Source organism: Pyrus communis, chromosome 16 (assembly GCF_963583255.1).
Source record: "Pyrus communis chromosome 16, drPyrComm1.1, whole genome shotgun sequence".
NCBI lineage: Eukaryota > Viridiplantae > Streptophyta > Magnoliopsida > Rosales > Rosaceae > Pyrus > Pyrus communis.
In genome coordinates this window covers 8,790,749-8,810,041 of record NC_084818.1, presented here as the reverse complement: position 1 = coordinate 8,810,041, position 19,293 = coordinate 8,790,749, and the positions used below count along the sequence as shown (strand labels likewise).

General features: G+C 36.6%; 2 protein-coding genes across 3 annotated transcripts; both read right to left on the bottom strand.

Annotated features, from left to right (window-relative positions):
- Window positions 1-2,806: 2,806 nt before the first annotated feature.
- Window positions 2,807-5,603, bottom strand: LOC137721273 (NAC domain-containing protein 1-like). Of its 2 annotated transcripts, none has more exons than XM_068460377.1 (7): window positions 5,406-5,603; window positions 4,811-5,097; window positions 4,539-4,667; window positions 4,223-4,447; window positions 3,964-4,092; window positions 3,650-3,859; window positions 2,807-3,551 (listed from the first exon to the last, which is right to left on the bottom strand). In XM_068460377.1, the coding sequence occupies exons 1-7, from the start codon at window positions 5,587-5,589 to the stop codon at window positions 3,423-3,425; spliced, it is 1,293 nt and encodes a 430-aa protein (XP_068316478.1). In that variant the 5' UTR covers window positions 5,590-5,603; the 3' UTR covers window positions 2,807-3,422. The 2 variants fall into 2 exon arrangements, with proteins under 2 accessions (XP_068316478.1, XP_068316479.1); XM_068460378.1 differs by having other exon boundaries at window positions 3,650-3,856.
- A 10,126-nt stretch (window positions 5,604-15,729) lies between these two features.
- Window positions 15,730-18,803, bottom strand: LOC137720817 (uncharacterized). Its single transcript, XM_068459923.1, has 6 exons — window positions 18,429-18,803; window positions 17,552-17,820; window positions 17,073-17,219; window positions 16,891-16,971; window positions 16,214-16,621; window positions 15,730-16,093 (listed from the first exon to the last, which is right to left on the bottom strand). Exons 2-6 carry the CDS (start codon window positions 17,594-17,596, stop codon window positions 15,881-15,883), a joined length of 894 nt encoding a protein of 297 aa, XP_068316024.1. The 5' UTR covers window positions 17,597-17,820; window positions 18,429-18,803; the 3' UTR covers window positions 15,730-15,880.
- Between the last annotated feature and the right edge of the window lie 490 nt (window positions 18,804-19,293).

Below are 19,293 nucleotides of genomic sequence, written 5' to 3'. Positions count from 1 at the left end.
CCAATCTAAAACTCCCAACGGTCCACAATATGTTTCTAGAGCAACATATTAAAATTTCATTACGATCCAACGGTTGGATCTCCGCCAATTGCCTAAAACAAGTGGTCGTGAACATTTATTTTACTAACTTACAAATCCAATTCAGGAAGATCCGTAAGTTGGATTCCCGATCCATAAATTCCTATGATCTTTAAATATTACGTATTATAATGTGTCCAATTTTGGTGACGATCCAACGGTCGGATCATCGATTCACATTTTTATCAAGTAACGTATCGTAACGAATTTAGGTTCCAACTATCAACCTACGTCATTCAAATGACAAAACTGAATTCAAGACATTTGACATAGCTTAAAAATAGCATTGGCGGCCCACTAGCCACGCGCCGCCGCGGGTGGCGGTCGGTCGCCCCGACTCGCCGGAAAATCCAACTATTTCCAAAAATTCTCAAACTTCACAGAAATGAAGATCTCAGTGAGTGGATCAACTTTCATACCTGCCACGAAGTCCAAAAGTGGACGGAAGATGATCAATTTTTTCCACAAAGCCGGCGGGTGCCTAAAACTTCCCGACGTCGATTCGTCGTCTACGGTGGTCCAACGGGGTCAAGGTTGGTTGGGTTTTTTCTCCTGGGATGATGGGCTACAAAGCCCAAGTGGTGGCATCGGCCATCGCTTTGCCGATTTGCCGAAAAATCGAAAAGGGTGGCCAGAGCACCATTGATTTTTGTCAACTTTCGTGGCCTCAAACCGCCCCATACCATGGTTAATCAAGGTGGTTCTTGGGTGGGTTTTGTAGAGGGGAATGAGAGCTTCAAGATGGTGGTGGTGGCATCGAAAAACTCCACCGGAGTTGGCCGGAATCGGCCTTGGAAAATGGACTCGCGGTGGTCCGAGTATGGGTGCACAGGAAGCTTTCCCCCCTTTTTTTTTTTTTTTTTTTTCTTTTCTTTTCTTCTTTCTTTCTGATTGGCTGCAAGCTTCACTTCTTCTTCTTCTAATTGGTTCCTTATCTCTTTAATTTAATTGGTCCATTAATCCTACAAGGTGGGAATTCAAATATTTAAATAATCAATTTCAAACGTCCATAACTATACCGTTATAATCCGGACTCGCAAACGGCTTTCGCCTATACGTTTGTACCAATGAGTACTACGAGGATATGCTAAAAGAATAAGTCTCACATCTCTCAAGTCGATGGTCAACAGAAGTCAAAGTCCTTGCCTTTAGGGCAATTTCGTAAATTCACGCTTTTAAAATAAAATAAAAACGTAAAATTTGGAACGGGTTGTTACACTAGCAATAATATGATTCAATCAGTTATTTATTAAATATTATTTTCTCTATTTTAAACACGTTCAAAACATCTTAATAAGCATGTAATGCCGATTATAAAAAAAGTCTTTCGCACGCGGATAATAATGTGATTAAATTAGTTGTCAAATGATTGTGTTTTTTTTTTTATTTTAACAAATGATATTATCTACACTAAGGGGAGGGGGTGTGCTGAGTCTCACAATGAGCTAGCAATAATGTGGTTTAATAAGTTGTTTATTAAATATTATTTTCTCTATTTTTAAACACGCTCAAAACATCTTAAGAGGCATGTAATGCTAGTTATAAAAAAAAAAAAAAAGAAGATCTTTCGCACATAGATAAAAATGTGATTAAATTACATTAAATTAGTTGTCAAATGATTGTTTTTTTTTTTTTTTTTTCCTAACAAATGATATTATCTACATTTTCTCTATTCTTAATGTAAATTCTATAGAGACCGATTTTATTATATGAATTTAGTTGCTTTAATTAGTTTATAAGAGATTTCTTCTAGCATGATCTAAGATTATTCATTTACTTCAAATATTTGACTTTCCTTTTGTCAATTTACGCATATAAATACATTTAAAACGTGTAAATCACGTGTAGTTCAAAAAATACCTTCATCATTTTAATTAGTTTTTTTGTGTTTTTTTTTTTTTTTGTGTGCTGTTTTTTTAATTAGTACCTCATAATAGGTTAGTAATAATGTGATTCAATTTCTCTATTTTAAAACACGTTCAAAACATCTTAAGAGGTGTGTAATGCCGGTTATAAAAAAAGGTTTTTCACACGCAGATAATAATGTGATTAAATTAGTTGTTAAATGATTTTTTTATTTTTTATTTTTAGGGAAGATGATGGGTTTAGTCTCATAATGGGCTAGCAATAATGTGATTCAATCAGTGTTTATTAAATATTATTTTTCTTTATTTTTAAACACGTTCAAAACATCTTAAGAGGCGTGTAATGCCGGTTATAAAAAAAGTATTTCACATGCAAATAATAATGTGATTAAATTAGTTGTCAAATGATTGTTTTTTTTTTGTTTTTTTTAATTTTTTTTAATTTTTTAACAAACGATATTATCCACACTATGAGGAGGGGGTGGGCTTAGCCGCACAATGAACTACCAACAATGTGATTCAATCAGTTGTTTATTAAATATTATTTTCTCTACTCTTAATGTAAATTCTATAGAGACCAAATTTATTATGTGAATTTAGCTGCTTTAATTGGTTTATAAGGAGTTTCTTCTAGCATGATCTAAGATTATTCATTTACTTCAAATATTTGACTTTCCCTTGGTCAATTTACGCATATAAATACATTTAAAACGTGTAAATCGCGCATAACATGCCGTAATTCAAAAAATACCTTGTGCATGCGTGAGCGCATGCATGAAAGTTAGTACATAGAAAAGAATATGCAAAATAAGATGTTCTGATAAACAATACACAAGGATATACATATAGAAAGGTTTAAGACCAACTACAACCATATGTTTTAATAGTCATTCCAATTATACACAAAAACACATGTAAAGTAACACTAATATGTAGACTGATAAAAACTCCGGTAGCCTTGCAGTAGCAGCTGCAGAACAAACAAAAGCACTGCCAATACAGTGAGAACTACGGCTTGGTTGAAATGATATTCTGGAAAAGAGATCATTTCCAAATCTCTTCTTTCAAAATCCGCAGATCAAATGAGTCAGGTTATTGAAATTTGATCCAACATCTATTGAAATTCGAACCCTTAAAAGTTATAATAAATTTTTGTCGTTGAACTAAATTTCAAAAGTTCGGATCACTTGATTTACCGATCTTAGAGAAAGAGATCTGGAGAGGATCTCTTTCTATTATTATGTGGAAGACTATGAACTGACTTCAGGGAGATTTTCAGGAAATTGAAAGAATGTTTTCAGTTGCTGCCAGCTACCTCTTCCTTGCCTAATTCAAAAGGCCTCTTTGCTTTTCTCGCTTAGCTAAATCAAAATGGTCTTTCACAGATAAATGATCCTACATCAGCGTCCACATCAATGCTTACTGCACTTCCGTAACTTGTAGTCAGATAAAATAAGAATATATTATTTCTTCATAGGACTAGCAAACATAGTTATTGTCATGCAAAACATCTCCCACTTTTTTGTTCATTGGTGGCTCCAGTGTGTAGTCCTCTAGCTGAGGTAGATGAAAAGCCAATTCCAAATCTTCTTCTTGCGAAAGACATACCTAGATTAAGAATCATGAACAAGTAAAAAGCTAAGTTTGAATATATTCATAACAAGAAGTTCATATAGCTAAAGTTCAAAGAGCATTCTCATTCTCACCTCTGAAGTCCTTTTATTTGTAACTTGATTTTCAAAATTAAAATGAGTGTTGCTAAATTGTTCACACTCATTATTGGTTGAAATATTATTCTTATCTGTAAGATAAAAATCTTTATTCCAAAATTGTGGTTGCCAATTGTTGTAGCCGTTGTTACAGACATCAGCATCCAGAACACTTCTCGCATGTTTTTCTGGTTGAAGATAAGACTGCTAGATTAAGAATCACAAACAAGCAAGCATTGAGTTTTTGGTATACATCTTGTGTTCAATATTAAGAAGTTCGTATAAAAATGGTCAAGCATGATTCTTCGCACCTCTTGAATCATATCATCTGCATTTTGATTTTCAAAATCATACGCAGTGTAGCTAACCGTCTCATTTTCAGCATTGGTTGAAATATTATTCTTGTATGTAAAATGTGAATAAAAATCTCCAACTCGAGGCTGCCAACATTCATCATAAGGACATTAGTATGCATAAAATCTCCGAACAAATCACAAACAAGAAGGTTTTGATACACTTGTATTATTAAAGCCCATATTAGAAATATTCAAATAAGTATTTTATTCTCACCTCTTCACACATATCATCTGGAGGTTCATTTTCAAAATCAGACATGGTGAACAAATCACCTTTATCACAGGTTGAAATATCATTCTTATCGATATAAGAATAATGATTATCTCCAAATGGTGATTGTATTGCATTACAATCATAATTAATGCCATTGGCTTGCAGAACATCTCCCAGCTCTATGTATCCTGATGACAGGAATGTAGAGGAACTGTAATCCTGTGACTGAAGTGCATGGAGTGATGCATTAAGTTGGGATAAATTTCGCATAATCCATAAGAAAAATGTTCAAAAACAAGACGACTCTCATTCTCACCTTTGGAGTCACAACAGCTGCAGCATGATCTTCAACATTAGACACACTGTAGCTGCCAAGTTCAACTTCATCAATTGAGGTATCCTCTTCATCAAATTCTTTCTTCATGCGATTGAGAACAAAATCCTTCTACATAAGTTGGATAACAATATCATGAATTATAGAGCAAATTCAATTGTCACACTTCAAAACTACTACTTCATGTATGTTACACACGGAAGCATCAATACGACACAAATGTGAACGAAGATGCAATTGAAAAAGAGAGTGACCTGACGCAGCTTAGGATTAGAGATCGCTTCACTCTCAATGAGACTGTACTCGTGCCTGACCCAGTTGGTTTTTTTCAGTTTGCGTTGAGGCCCACAACGTTGGTAGAATGTCAAGGTCCTCTTCTTCCCAATGACAGCTTTGGACAGCCGAGTCTTGACCGCACGCTCCTTGCCTGTCGCTTTCCACTGACCTCCTGGTGTGGTTCGGTTGTAACGGGTGCTATTGATATACTTGTACTCCTTAGGGCTGAAGAAGTACCACACCATATCGTCGGATGGAATGCGAGCTGCATATTACAACGCAAAAACAAAACTGAACGAAGAATTGAGGCCAACCCAATTGAAGTCTTGAAAAACAGTACTAAAAACAGAGTAATTTTTCCCCTTTGGGAACTTAAACATAATTGTTAGTGAGAAATTCAACACAACATAAAATCAAAACAGAAAATTGATGCCAACCCAATTCAGTTATTCAAAAACCAAGTAATATATACAAAACACTATTTTCTTTTATGAAATTTTTCATAACAATGGATTGTTAATGAATCATGAGAAATAAACAGGGAAGAAAGGGTGAGACGAATTGAACAATCACCAGCCAAATCCCAAGGGTCGAAGTTGCAGACTTCGAATTCAGCGATGTGATCAGATTTGAAACCCTTGTCCTGTTTCTTGAGCTTCAAGTAATGATCCACCATTTCCTCCGGAGTGGGGTTGAATCTGACCCCTACTGCGTCCGAAACCCCTCCTGTTTTTCTGTTGCTTCCCTGTGTTCCCATATGTTTCTTTTCTCTCAGTGTTTGAGCGAGTGAAGTTTGAACTGAGAGGAAGGTGCAACTGCAAAGTAACTTATAACTCACTTCAGAATACTCCAGAAGCATTTGATCGCACCTCAGCAAGTCTGCTGACGTGCCACGCGTTTTTATTCTCTTTAATTTATTATATTTTGTCCTTCTGATCAACCCCTGTCGGAAGTTTTCCTTTTCTGCGAGAAAACCCCTCTTGGAAGTTTAGCTCTTAGAATGCTTTTACATTTTGGAATCTGCCCCAAGTCATAAAATATGTCAGAATCAGTTACGAGTCCTTTTACTACATTGAATTACAAATCCAAGAGTAATGGTAAGTAGATTCTTTGGAACTTTAAACTTTCCGTTACTACATGTCTTTTTTTATAATATTTTATAATTTTAGAATAAAAGTAGTAAGAATGTGAACGGGCAAAGTTCTTGAGAAGTCTCACTTTAAAAGAGTATTCTTAATATTTCTCACAACTTCAAAATCAAATTATAATGAGAAATGCTAACGAAATTCTCTTAAAGTGAGATTTTTCATAATCCCTTTGTCACTTTAGAGTTTAACATTAATTTTTTTGTGTCAATATTATAAAATACTGTGTAAAAAACATGAAGTGACAAAGAGTCTATAGAGAATTCCACTTTTAAGAGTTTTCTTAGCATTTCTCAGTAATGTAAATGATTTCTACACTAATAATACTTGGCTACTCAATATATATGTAAGAGCTCATCGTCAAGACTCTTCATTTTCGATTCATACAACTTTGTATTTATTATTATAACCGTTTATATTATGAATCACTTTGCAAATATTAGCTCTACAAAAATTTCAATTAAAACAAGGTCATTTTGTCATGGAACAACATAAAAATAGATGGACAAAATAGGATAAAAGCATTACATACAGTTTATCTATTTGCTACCTTAGTTTTAATTTCTTTTATGCAAAGATGATTTTTATAAAGTAATTTATAATATGAAGGGTTCAGATTATAAGCATGAAATTTTGTGACCCGAACAAGAAAATTTTTGTGTAGGGTGTTCTTACTCATTCTTGAATAGCCATGAATTGTTTTTACTACTCAACTCATTTTTTTCATTTGCACACCTTATTGATTTTATTCATTGATTTTCTATAACTTTTTTAACACGACGATCACAAATAAGTGGGTCGTGCATGTGGTAAAAAATGATGTGTTGAAATGGAAAAAGATCCTCACCGGATCCTTTTCCTAGGGATCCCGTGATCGTGATCATGACCGTTCATCGTACATCATGCGGTCATTTTTCGTTAGGTAATATTTATATTTAATTTTAAAATTTGGAATGATTTTTGACCGCATGATGTACAATAAGCGATCACGATCACGGGATCCCTAAGATCCCTAGGAAAAGGATCCGACAAGGATCTTTTTCCGTATTGAGATCTCTCGTAATAATACTAGACTTTCTAATATGGAGTGATTTCTATGCATCATTTTGCACCTTTTGTAGTCTCACTAATTTTTATATTTGATTCTCTTTTAATTTGTTCAATTCAATGACTAAAAAAGGAGTTCGTAGGAACTGAAAATATGTGTGTGAAAATCATTTTTTTTCGTCTATACAACAACGAATGTATACATTGTAAGTCATGATTATCATCTCATATCCTAAGAGAGAAGGAGAACACGTAATATTCAAATGATTAAACAAGACTTTGACGAATAAGTTTGAAGATGGTACTAAGAAAAATCAAGTTCAGGTTGGTCATCCATAATTTCAATTCTTCAAAACTGCATTCATGTGATCTAGAGTGCCCTTATCCAAGTTTAATCACTTTCTTTCCTCCCTCTTTATAAAAATATATTTGAATTTTGTGATTGGAAGATGGAGATATCCAATACTTCCTCAGCAAGTAGTCCTCTAGTACACTACTGACTACCCCACCTCAGGTATATATTGTACCATTCATTCACACCTTTTTGTTCCCATTTTTCACTTAATCCATAATATCGAAAGTGTATAATTCATAAATTTTAGAATTAAGGATTAATTCCACGGAATAAAGATAGGACAATATGGGTATACATCATTCAGTATCCAATAAATACTGACCTATTACATGATTCAAAAATATTACAACATCTGTTCATTTAATATTCACAACCAAACACCCTTTTTTTAATGTTCATTACAAATATGATCATACTCATCTTCTTCCATGTCAATCAATACAAAACCTTCCATGAAACCATTTCATGATTCGCTGTCACCTTCCTCCCCCACTGCCATGGCTGCCACGAAATAAGGGGACGGATTGGAGGCGGAGTCGATGGTAGAGACGGGTGGGAATGATGGAAATGACGAGGTTGGGTCGATAGAGGTGAAAGGGTTGAGTCGACGGAGGTGACAGGATGGGAACACCCAGAAGGAGGTGAGGGATTGACCAGATCTCCCATGAAGGAAGAAGATAGGCATTTGGTTATCCACATAACAAGATGTAAGTGTCGCAAAATTATTGATCCACGTAATGAGTGAGTATTTTGAGTACTGATTGGTAAGTTCTCAATACCCAAGTATTATGCATAAAGATATAAACCACAGTATTATTCGGTAAATGTGTCTAGCAAGGTTGCTTTAATCTTTCTCTAAGCATCAAATTTGAATGGTAATGCAGCTCCCCGTCAAACCATTTTTTACCAAGCAAAATTTTTTGGGTGGGTTGTGCAGATGTGGGCTATATGACATATAGGTGGTAAATGGGCCATTTTATGTGCTCTTTAACCAAAAAAAAAAAAAAAGAAAAAAAGACTTTGAACAACAACGGGGTGGTGGCGCGGTTGGCTAATCCAAATGATTTCTTTTGAAATTATATTAAAACAAAAAACATTTCAACTTCTCAATTTTAAAAGATATCTCAAGAGTTCAAATCCTTGCTCTCCAAATGATTCTTTTGCAACTATAGAAAAACGAATAACATTTCCACTTCTAACGACAAGAACAACACCATGGTCTAGTAGTGCTTCTATTTCACAATTTTAAGAAGATATCCCAAAAGTTTGAATTCTGTTCCCTAAATGATTAAGCAAAAAAAAAAAAAAAATTATATTTGAGATTTCAGGCTCAGCCATCCATCCTTTCATCTGGTCAGTAGAAATAGAAAAAAGTCAAACTTTATAGGCTATACCAAATATAAACACTACTGCAAACCGTGGCTGGTACTAGGATCCCAAATCCCAAACTGAACTGAAAAAATCTCGATCTCAAATAAAAAATTTTCCAAACCGAAATTCTCAAAATTTTTGGAATGCTATTCCATACCGATTCCGAAATTTCGGTATGAGATTTGAGATTGTCTTCTCAATATTTCAAGAATCTCATACCAAACCGAAAATATATATTATTAATTATTATATATTTATTTATTTATACAAATATATTATATATATATATTTTTAATTATAGTTAGAGTTAATTTCAACCATTGGATTGTTTCAAATTGATCTGTGCCGTCCATTCATTGTTAGGGTTCTCCAGCTCTGAGTTCTCTCCGTTCATCTCAATTTTGAAGCATTTAGGACTCCACGGAATTCTCACTCCAGACCGAAAAACGAAGATCTACTTAGCTTGCTCGAATCAAGTAAGTGCTCTGTTCCTTTTGACATTCCAAAGAATACCCATTTCTTCTGCGCACCCTTTGTCCAAACCCTCCATTTATTTTGGCCTTTTATCCCCACTCTGTTGCCATTTCAGTCTGCAAGTTCGTACCTCAGGACTGTGAATCTGGATCAAACTTTGCTTAAATTTAGTCGGTTTAGTTTAATTGGGCTTCTGTGTCTCTGTACTTCATATTTCGGATACTATTTTTTGCATTTTTTGCGGGATTGAAGAATGTTAACTCAGCTGCCTGCTGTTCATTGTCAAATGGGTAAAATCTGTAGTTCTCTGTTATCTCTTTTGTATGGGGTGGGGTTGGATCTACTTTAGTTACAGTGACTTTGTGAATTAGATTTGTTGTGAAATTATGCGGTAAATTGTATTGTGGGTTTTTTTATATGTTGCTCACCACCTGTTTGATAAAATAAGAAACGGTATATTTTACTTGCCAATGATTATTGAATGTAAGAAAATGAAGAAGCTTTTTTGCGCGTAGTTCGTAATATTTTGGGTTTTTTCACAGAATCATGTTAACCGTAGATGGGAAAGTTCAATTTTTTCCCATTTCATTATATTGCCTGTTCTACCAGCCCAAAAGATAATATTGTTATGATTTTGTTAGAGCTTAGAAGATATTTAACAGGCAATGTATTGCAGTAGATTCGGACGGGGATACAGCTGCACAAGTCTAAACTACCACAAGTCTAAATTTCGCAAGTCTAAATTACCACAAGTCTAGATTCCAGCCCTAGTTGCAGAGCTTAACCATTACATGTAGCCCTATTTGAAGTACAGTTCATAATTTCATTTTTCAATTTTAGATTCCCGATTTGTCCTGAAATTCTAAAAATATTTTGGGATTCTTGAAAATTTGGTTTGAGATTGGTCTTCAAATTTCCGTCCCGAAAAATTTCGGTTTGAGATTCAGGATACTAGTTTCGGTTCGGTATCCCATACCGAACCAGCCCTAGCTGGTGCTCCCACATTTTAGAGCAGCAATAAGTAACCAGTAAGTATGGCATTACTCATTGTGTGACAGACAACAAAAACTAACCATTTTCCGGTAAATGAACCGCTCTAGCACCACTGACCGTATAAAACCGCTTCCCGAGCAAAAATGCAGAACATTATTACGCCTAGAACCATGTTGAAAAGGTATGCTGATGGGGGACTTGTTAATGGAGGGGATATCTCTAAAGAAACGTAGTGTGGTAGAATTCTTTCACTTGTATTGATCTAAACAAGGAATACAAAATATATAGGAGATTAGATACATTCCTGAGCCTAAACTATAGCCTACAAACAAGGAAGTCAAATACATAACAAGTAAATAACTAATTACCAATTTACAATATTTACTTAATCAATTGAGATATCTTCTTTAACACTCTCCCTCAAGTTGGAGTGTATGTTAATAACACCCAACTTGTTGAGTAATGTTTCAAACTGCATTGATCTCAACGGTTTGGTGAAGATGTCAGTTGGTTGATCAATTGTTCGTATATAAGCTATATGAACTATTCCTTATTGGATCTTCTCTCTCACCAAATGACAATTAATCTCTATATACTTTGTTCTTTGATGAAACACCAGATTCGAAGCGATGTATATGGCTGTTTGGTTGTCACAAAACAACATGACTGGTGGTGGATGACGCACTTTCAAATCCTTTAAAATGTTCTTCAACCATGTAATCTCACATGTGGTGGCCATGGAACGGTACTCAGCCTCTACACTTGAACGAGAGACAGTAGTTTACTTCTTCATTTTCCAAGATATCAGTGCTTGACCAAGTTGAATGTAGTAACCTGTTATCGATCTCCTTGTGTCTTTGCATCTAGCCTAGTCGGCATCACAAAATGCCCTTAACTACAATGATGTTGTAGATGGCAAAAAAATACCTTGTCCCGATGCTTTTGTGATGTATTTGAGAACCTTGTGAGATGTGGTTGTCAAGGTTTTTCCATAAATTGACTCAACATATGCACATCATAGGCTAAGTCCGACCTTGTTATGGTCAGGCAGATTAATCTACCTACAAGCCTTATGTACGATAAAGCATTGACCAGAAGCTTTCCTTCTGTCTATGTGAGAGAAATATTTTGCTCTACGAGAAATTGTGAAGGTTTGGCACCTAAAAACCCAACATCATCTAATATATCCAATGCATACTTTCGTTGGCATAAAGTGATGCTGCTTTTGGACCGTGGGACCTTTATCCCCAAGAAATATTTAAGTTGGCCGAAGTTCTTCAATTTGAATTGTTGCGAGAGAAACTGCTTTGTTACTTCAATTTCTTGTAAATTATTTCCTGCCAATATTACATCATCAATGTAGACCAACAAAGCAATGAAGTTACCTTGACGACTTTGGATGAACAATGAATAGTCAGACCATGATTGGTGAAACCCCGCGGTCTTAAGAATAATGGAAAGCTTAATGAACCATTGTCTTGAGGCTTGCTTTAAACCATACAAGGATTTATGTAGCATGCATACTCGAGTCTCCCCTTTTCGTCCGAAACCAGGGGATAAGTGCATGTAGACTTCCTTGTCAAGGTCACCATGTAAAAATGCGTTGTTGACATCGAGTTGGTGCAAATGACACTGACGCACGGCAACCACACTTAGGAGCACACGAATAGTGGTCAATTTTTCAACGGGAGCAAAAGTTTCTCGATAATCAACTCCTTCTATTGGGCTATATCCCTTCGCAACCAACCAGGCTTTGCAGCGCTTGATGGTCCCATTAGGTTTAAGTTTGACCTTGTACCCATTTGCAATCGATTGATCTTTTGTGAGGTGGAAGCGGAACAAGGGACCAAGTATGGTTGGCCTGAAGAGCATCTATTTTGTGTTTCATGGTAGCATGCCATTTTGGATTTGGACAGCCTGCAAAAAGGTGGTAGGCTTGTGGATGACTGTGACATTAGTGACAAAGGTTTTATGTGTGGGAGAAAGGCGAGTGTAAGATAAATATTGAGAGATAGGGTGAGAAGTACTTGATGACTTGACCACATTCGTGGAAGATGAAGAAGCAGGTCTTGACAGGAGAAAGGTCTCTACATGGAAGTCCTGCAGAAAAGTGGAAGGTTTGGTGGGGCGTGTGCCACGGTGCGATAGTGGTGGGGCAGCAACAGCAGGGTGAGCTGGGGTGGGAGATGTAGGTGATAGCGGTGGGGAAGATAATATATGTGAGGTGGTGTCAAGAGGGTTGGTATTAATGGATAAATGTGGTGGGGTGGTGGGGATTAAAGCATCGACATCAGGAAAATGTGAGGAGGATTCTGTGAGAGATGAATGTGGGAGAGTAGGGGACGAATCAAAAGAGAATGGTGAAGGGGTAGTAGTGGACGAAGAACTGGGAGCAGCAGAAGGATGTGAGGTTTGGTATGGAAATTGATCTTCAAAAAATGTTACATCCCTTGACACAAAAACCTTTTGAAGTGTGATATCAAATAAACGATAACCCTTTTGACCATAAGGATTGTTGGGTTTTATGGCTCAAAATTACGATGATGCAAAGAATTAGGTTTGTATTACCTATTTGGTTTTGGTGTCCTATTTGGGTTTGGATTTTGACTTCTTAGTTGGTTCCTTGGTGGAGAGATTTTGTTAATTACCTATTTGATTAGGATTTGTATTTACTTCCTATTAGGATTCTTATTGTAACCTAAGTTTTATGCACTATAAATAGGACCTTAGGGTTAGTGTATTTTGTGTGCCTCACCATGGCTTAGAGAGTTTTCTCTAATTGGGTTTTGGGGTGGAGGTCACCGTTTGGAATCATGAGTGCATGGCAAACGTGTGGCAATTTGGTGAGAGTCAATTTGTGAGTTAGAGAGCAATTTGGGAGAATCTTCTCCGTTTGTTTGAGTTCTCTACTCGTTTGGTTTAGGGTTTGTAATTTGTGGGATTTGGGTTGTGAGAGTTTAAACACTCTTTTGTAATCTCCGTTTGTTTAGTGAAATTCCTTGTCATGCTTCGCTCGTGGACGTAGGCTTTACGCCGAACCATGTAAATTTCTTGTGTTAGTTTGAGATTGTTTGTTTTAGTTTTCACCTACATCATTGATATTGGTACTTTGTTAAAATTCGCTTCCGTTTGCGCATAAAAATACAACAAGGATACCCAAGGAAAAGACAACGATGTGCACGAGGATCAAACTTGAAAGGTTTTTGTGCATGAGTGGATGCAAAACATAAACACCCAAAAACACGTAGATGCGTGTAATTAGGTTCCTTGTGAAACAATCTTTGGTATGGTGTTTGGCCTTGAAGAAGATGTGTGGGTGTACGATTTATGAGATGGGCCTAAGTAAGAATAGTGTCCCCCCAAAAACGTTTAGGAAGGTTGGCTTGGAAAAGTAGGGCTCGAGCGACATTTAACAAGTGCCTATGTTTGCGTTCAGCAACACCATTTTGTTGTGGTGCGTTGACGCAACTAGTTTGGTGAAGAATAACTTTGAGCTTATAGAATGTGTCAAGTTTAACTCAGGTCCATTGTCACTTCAAACCACTTTGACTTTAGCATTGAATTGATTTTCGACCATGTGAATAAATTGAACAAGGAGATCTTGTGTGTTAGATTTGTGTTTCATCAAATAAACCCATGTGCACCTAGTGTGATCATCTACAATGGTGAGAAAATATTTGACACCTAAAATGGAAGCAACTTGATAACCACCCCAAATGTCAACATGTATTAATTCAAAACATGACTTAGTAGGTATTGAACTTAATGGAAAAGATGATCTTGTTTGTTTAGCCAATGGGCAAATGAAACATTTATTTGAATCATAAGGTTTAATGTTCAAAAAGGGAAATAACATGGACACTTTATGTGATGGGTGCCAAAAGCTAGAACTTATGATGGTTACGGTATTGCAAGTTCCCTTCCTTGGTGGGTTGAGATAGTAGAGTCCCTCCTGTTCAATTCCCGTCCCAATCATCTTCCCCAAGCGTAGGACCTGTATGACACAAAATTGTTTTATAAAAATGGTGATGTATAGGGAATCATAGGCTAATTTGCTAATGGATATTAAGTTTAACCTAAACAATGGCACACATAGAACATTATCAAGGACAAGGTTGAGAGAGAAAACCACTTGGCCTACATGAGTCACAGTAGCAAGGGAACCATTTGGTAATTCAACATTATGGTTTTCAACACGTTTTGAGGATGTGAGAAATTTAGGACTACACACGATGTGGTCTGTGGCACCACTATCCAAAATCTAAATGGTTTGCTTTCCATTACGTACGAAAGAAAATGCTTTACCTGAAAGTTCTTCATGATTCGAAGAATTACCCACTTTATTGGCGAATGAGGATTTGCTCTTGTTTAAGAGTTGAAGAATTTGCTTGCAGTCCTCCTGAGAAAAAGGGAAGTTAGGCATTGCATCTTTCTTGTCATGTGCCGTGACTTGGTTGCCCTTAGACGGACGACTTTGTTCGGTTTTGTTCAGTTTAAGCCGCTGCCTTGTGTTTGCAGCAAAATTCGAATATGTGATCCTTCCATCCATAGAAGTTGCACTTGAGATGAGCACGGCAATTCTTGGTACTATGGTTCATCTTGTTGCATTTTCCACATCGTTGACCACCATCTTCGGCTTTAGGTTCTCGACCAGCACCCTTTACAGCAAACATGACATCTTCTGGTTGCGCGATGCTGCTCTTTCCATTTGAAACTTCAACCTGTTTCTCATGGCGAAGAACAAGTGCATAAGCCTTGTTAACAGTTGGCAATGGTTCCAGCAAAAGAATGTTACCACGAACTGTAGCATATGAGTCATTTAAATCCATAAGAAACTTCATTGTTTTCTGAGTCTTGACGTACGATATTATCTCCTTCCTTGTCTCACAACGGCATGCTGGGATCGAACACAAGGTATCACGTTTGTCCCAAAGGCTCTTAAACTTAGTGAAATAAGAGCTTACTGTCATGTTGCTTTGCACACAATTATGGATCAATTATGGATATAGTTTTCTATGTTGAACAGTTGGACTATGTTCACATAAGAAAACCTCTCATGCAGGTCGAGCCACATCTGATGTGCATCCTTCCAGTGTATGACACTTCCTAAGATTTCTTTTGACATGGAACCAAGCAACCATGTTTTCACCAAATTATTGCACCGATTCCATTGTTGTAATTCTTCAACTTGTTCATCAGTTGGCTTCTTGATCGTTCCATCAGCAAGACCTAATTTGTTTTTTGACCATCAAGGCCATGGTCATGGATTGCACCCATGTACCGTAGTTGTCTTCCACGAGCGGCTGCTGCACAAGTATGCTGCCAGGCTGATTCGATTGGTGGAGGTAACGTGGGTGATTAGGGTGTTCCCACTTCTGATACAAAGTCGTGCTTGAAGAGGTTGACTTGTCTGGTTTGTCGCCCATGGCTATGGTTGCTAGAGTTTGTATTTCTTGTGTTGTGGTCTTCCCAGATCGATCACTCTGGTACCATCTAAAGAAACGTAGTGTGGTAGAATTCTTTCACTTGTATTGATCGAAACAAGGATTACAAAATATATATATAGCAGATCAGATACGTTCCTGATCCTAAACTAAAGCCTACAAACAAGGAAGTCAAATACATAACAAGTAAATAACTAATTACCAATTTACAATATTTACTTAAATCAATTGAGATATCTTCTTTAACAATGTCTTCCATGAAATGAAAGAACAGCCCTTCCAATTGCCGGCGGTTGTTGCATTCTGCGTCTGCTTCATACCCTTTTTTGCATTATTGCCTTGAGCCACCTTTGCTTCTTTGTTAGACTCTGTTATAGAGGTCTTCTTCGGGGGAAAATCAACAGCAGCTCGAGGCTCTGCAGCTTCTTTTACCTGCAAAAATAAACCAAATTAAGTTGTGGAAATAGCCTCTACAAAGAATCATTATTCACGTTCCTCTACAAAGAATCATTATCCACGTTCCCCGTGCTGCAGTTTTGGGTTCTCTCTCACCTTGCTTTGCTGCTGTTTTAATTCTTTCTGTTTGCTTAGTGCTTCGAGGGCACTTGTTGCATATGTTCTTCTGCGTGTTCTTTCATTGTTATGGTATTCCTCAGGGGCTAATTGACTACGGTTAATCTGAGGTAATTCTGCATCTACATCCACAGAGGAAGCATTCTTTACGTTTAAGGCATTACTGTGTCTTGATTCACGTTGCAGCCTGCTTGTTCTTTGATGTGTACCAGAATGCTTATCATTAACTAATTGACGACGTGTACCAGAAAGTTCATCAGTGACTAATTGATTAGGTACTACATTGACAGGGGAAGCAGCCCGTTTCTGGTAAAGCATAACAACGTCCTGTCTTCTGGGGTGGCTTGAATCAACGGGTGGCTCACTAAGCATTTGTAAACTCGTTTCCTGAAAATAAAAAATAAATAGTCTGAAAACATGAATGTGTTTCCAAAGCCTTCAGTACCAAAAAGTTGAGCAAATTTTTAGCGTTTGCCGGTGAAAACTACCAACACACCCCAAAAAAAAAAAAAAGATTTTAAGCTTCTATTGGGGAACATGTTTTTTTTTGTTAACTGTGCAAGGAGTACTTGTGTGTCTGTGTCACTGCTTAATGCTTCATCCTCAGAAGACACCCTCCTAATTGACTGGCAGAGTGGAGTCGTTGAAGATGTTACCTTTTCATGGTAATCATTACTAAGCATACGACGCTTTGCCCGCTCAAAAATGTCCATACTTTGTTGTTGCGGAGTGTGTTCCTGCATTGTGAACCATAAATAAGCAAGGTCTTAGATCAGTTTCTTTTGCACCGTCTATATATACGAAAAAGTTAATCAGCATTCGTGTTCAACATTCTCACCTCTTCAATATCCATACGAGGTGCTAGTAACTGTTGGTTTCCAAAATCAGATGCGTTGTTGTTAGTACTCGATTCAAGTTCATGACAGTTTACAGCATCCACTTTCTCACCTGATTTCTTCCTTACGCAACAGAGAACTAAATCCCCCTGCACAATTAAGTTGCAAAAACCAATCATGTAATGCAGTGGCAGCAACACAAAATTAAACAATGTTCAAAACCATAAGTCATTAAAGTTTGCACATTTACATTAAATACCAATTTGGCTCGAAGGGGTTTCAATTTTGATCCATTCAATGATTTCAAAACCAAAACCCCTTGGAACCAAACCAAATAGGCTTCGGTTTCACAATGAAAACCCCTCAAGCCTCCAGTTTAGAACTTACCTCATAAAAATTGTTAAACAATGCTGCAAATTATACATCATATCGATAACATCATTCAGAATCAATAACCCCAAAAAAGAAGAAGAATGGTGACCTGATTAACATTAGGATTGGTTTGGGGGATGTAATACTCATGCATAACCCAGTCGGTCTTTTGGGAATCACGAACACAACCTTGGTTAAAAGTTAGAATCCTTTTTTCACCGATGACAGTTCTTTTGTCTTCAGTCTTGACTGGTTTTTGTTTACCAGTGATCTTCCAGAAGCCTTTCTTCGTCGCCCTTACGGTCTGTTTTTTGCTGTTTTTTTTGTTAGTGCTGAAGAAGTACCATTCTTTATTATCCGAGTCGATGAGTGAAAGCCCTGCATAAAACACAACATTTGGTTCAAACCCAATTGCATATAAAGATTATCAGACTCGTTCAAGGAAAGGGGTAGCGTTTTTCGCACTGCATTTTCAGCTGTTTACACCTCAAAAATGAACATTTTATAATTTTTTGAACTCACAGAAGAGTGCAGAAATCACTGGCCTTCGTAAAATTGTCACCCAAAAAAGAAAACTTTTAATTAAGAACTGGGATTGGTAATAAGTTGCATTAGGATTAAACCCAATTTCCTAAACAGTAAACAGAGATTCAAACTCAATGAACTGCAAATTGAAAAGTTTTTGTAAAATTCTCATTAAAAAAAATAAATAAAAAGATCGAATTTTTTAAGAACTGGGTTTGATAAAGTTACATTTGGACTAAACCCAATTGCATGAACGGACTGTCAGACTCATTGAACTGCAAATTCAAAGTTTTTACTAAAATTTTCAGCAAAATTTAAAAAAAATAAAATTAAGAACTGGGTTTGGTAATTAATTTACATTTGGATTAAACACGAACACCCAATGGCAAATTCAGATTATGAGACACAATGAACCAAGAAAAATAATGAAAATATAAGACCTGGGTTTTGAAAATAATTACCAGGCAAGTCCCTTGGCTCGTGGTCGCAGATATTGATTTAACGGATGACGTCCTTGAAAAAGTAATCCGCTCCCTCGAGCTTCATCTGCAAGTAATAGCGGATCAGCTCTTCTTCTGTGGGGCGGAATCGGAATCCCACTGGCAACAACGTGTCACCTACTGTGGTGAAGTGGATTCCATTGGCAGCCATCTATCTTTGATGAAGAAGAATCAGAATCTGGGTGGGTGGGTTTGTTTAGGATTAGAAACACAGGAGAAAGAGTACGGAAACTGCCTTGGGTTTGATCAAAGTGTTCGGCTTTCAGTTGTTGCTTTTCTGCTTAATGGAAGAAGATGTTAAGCTTGTGACTGTGCTTCTGCTTTTAAGGAGCAACGGGACTTTGGCTGCTGAAAAATCAACAGCAGCCCCTGCTGAGTTGCCACGCGTTTTTTTCTCTTAAATTATTATATTATGTCCTTTTGCTCAAACCCCTCTTGGAAGTTCGTTTTCCTTTTCTGGAATGTTTTTTGTTTTTCGAAACTTTTCTGGGAAGTTTAGCTTTTAGAATATTTTACATTTTGGAATATGCCCCAAGTCATAAAATCTGTCAAAGGTTACGGATCCTTTTCCTAAATTGAAGTACAAATCCAAGAGTAATGGTATGGGTAAATTTGAGCTTTGAACTTTCTATCATTTCATATTTTGCATCATGTTTTATAGATTTGACATGAGAATTACTATAAAACTATGAAGTGGTTGGAAATCTATGGAAAGTTCTACTTTGAAAGAGTTTCTTTAGTATTTCTCACAAATCCAAAATCAAATAATAATGATAAAAATGCTAAGGAAATTTTCTTAAAGTGGGATTTTTCATAGTCCCTTTGT

Excerpts from the sequence above, each read along its gene's own strand:
- LOC137720817 (XM_068459923.1), bottom strand. The coding sequence starts at position 17,596 with ATGCATGAGTATTACATCCCCCAAACCAATCCTAATGTTAATCAG. Across the intron at positions 17,220-17,551 it reads CCAATCCTAATGTTAATCAG|GGGGATTTAGTTCTCTGTTG; the intron begins GTCACCATTCTT and ends TTAATTGTGCAG. Across the intron at positions 16,972-17,072 it reads CTCGTATGGATATTGAAGAG|GAACACACTCCGCAACAACA; the intron begins GTGAGAATGTTG and ends TTCACAATGCAG.
- LOC137721273 (XM_068460377.1), bottom strand. The coding sequence starts at position 5,589 with ATGGGAACACAGGGAAGCAACAGAAAAACAGGAGGGGTTTCGGACGCA. Across the intron at positions 5,098-5,405 it reads CGACCCTTGGGATTTGGCTG|CTCGCATTCCATCCGACGAT; the intron begins GTGATTGTTCAA and ends TGTAATATGCAG. Across the intron at positions 3,552-3,649 it reads CAAATAAAAGGACTTCAGAG|GTATGTCTTTCGCAAGAAGA; the intron begins GTGAGAATGAGA and ends TTCTTAATCTAG.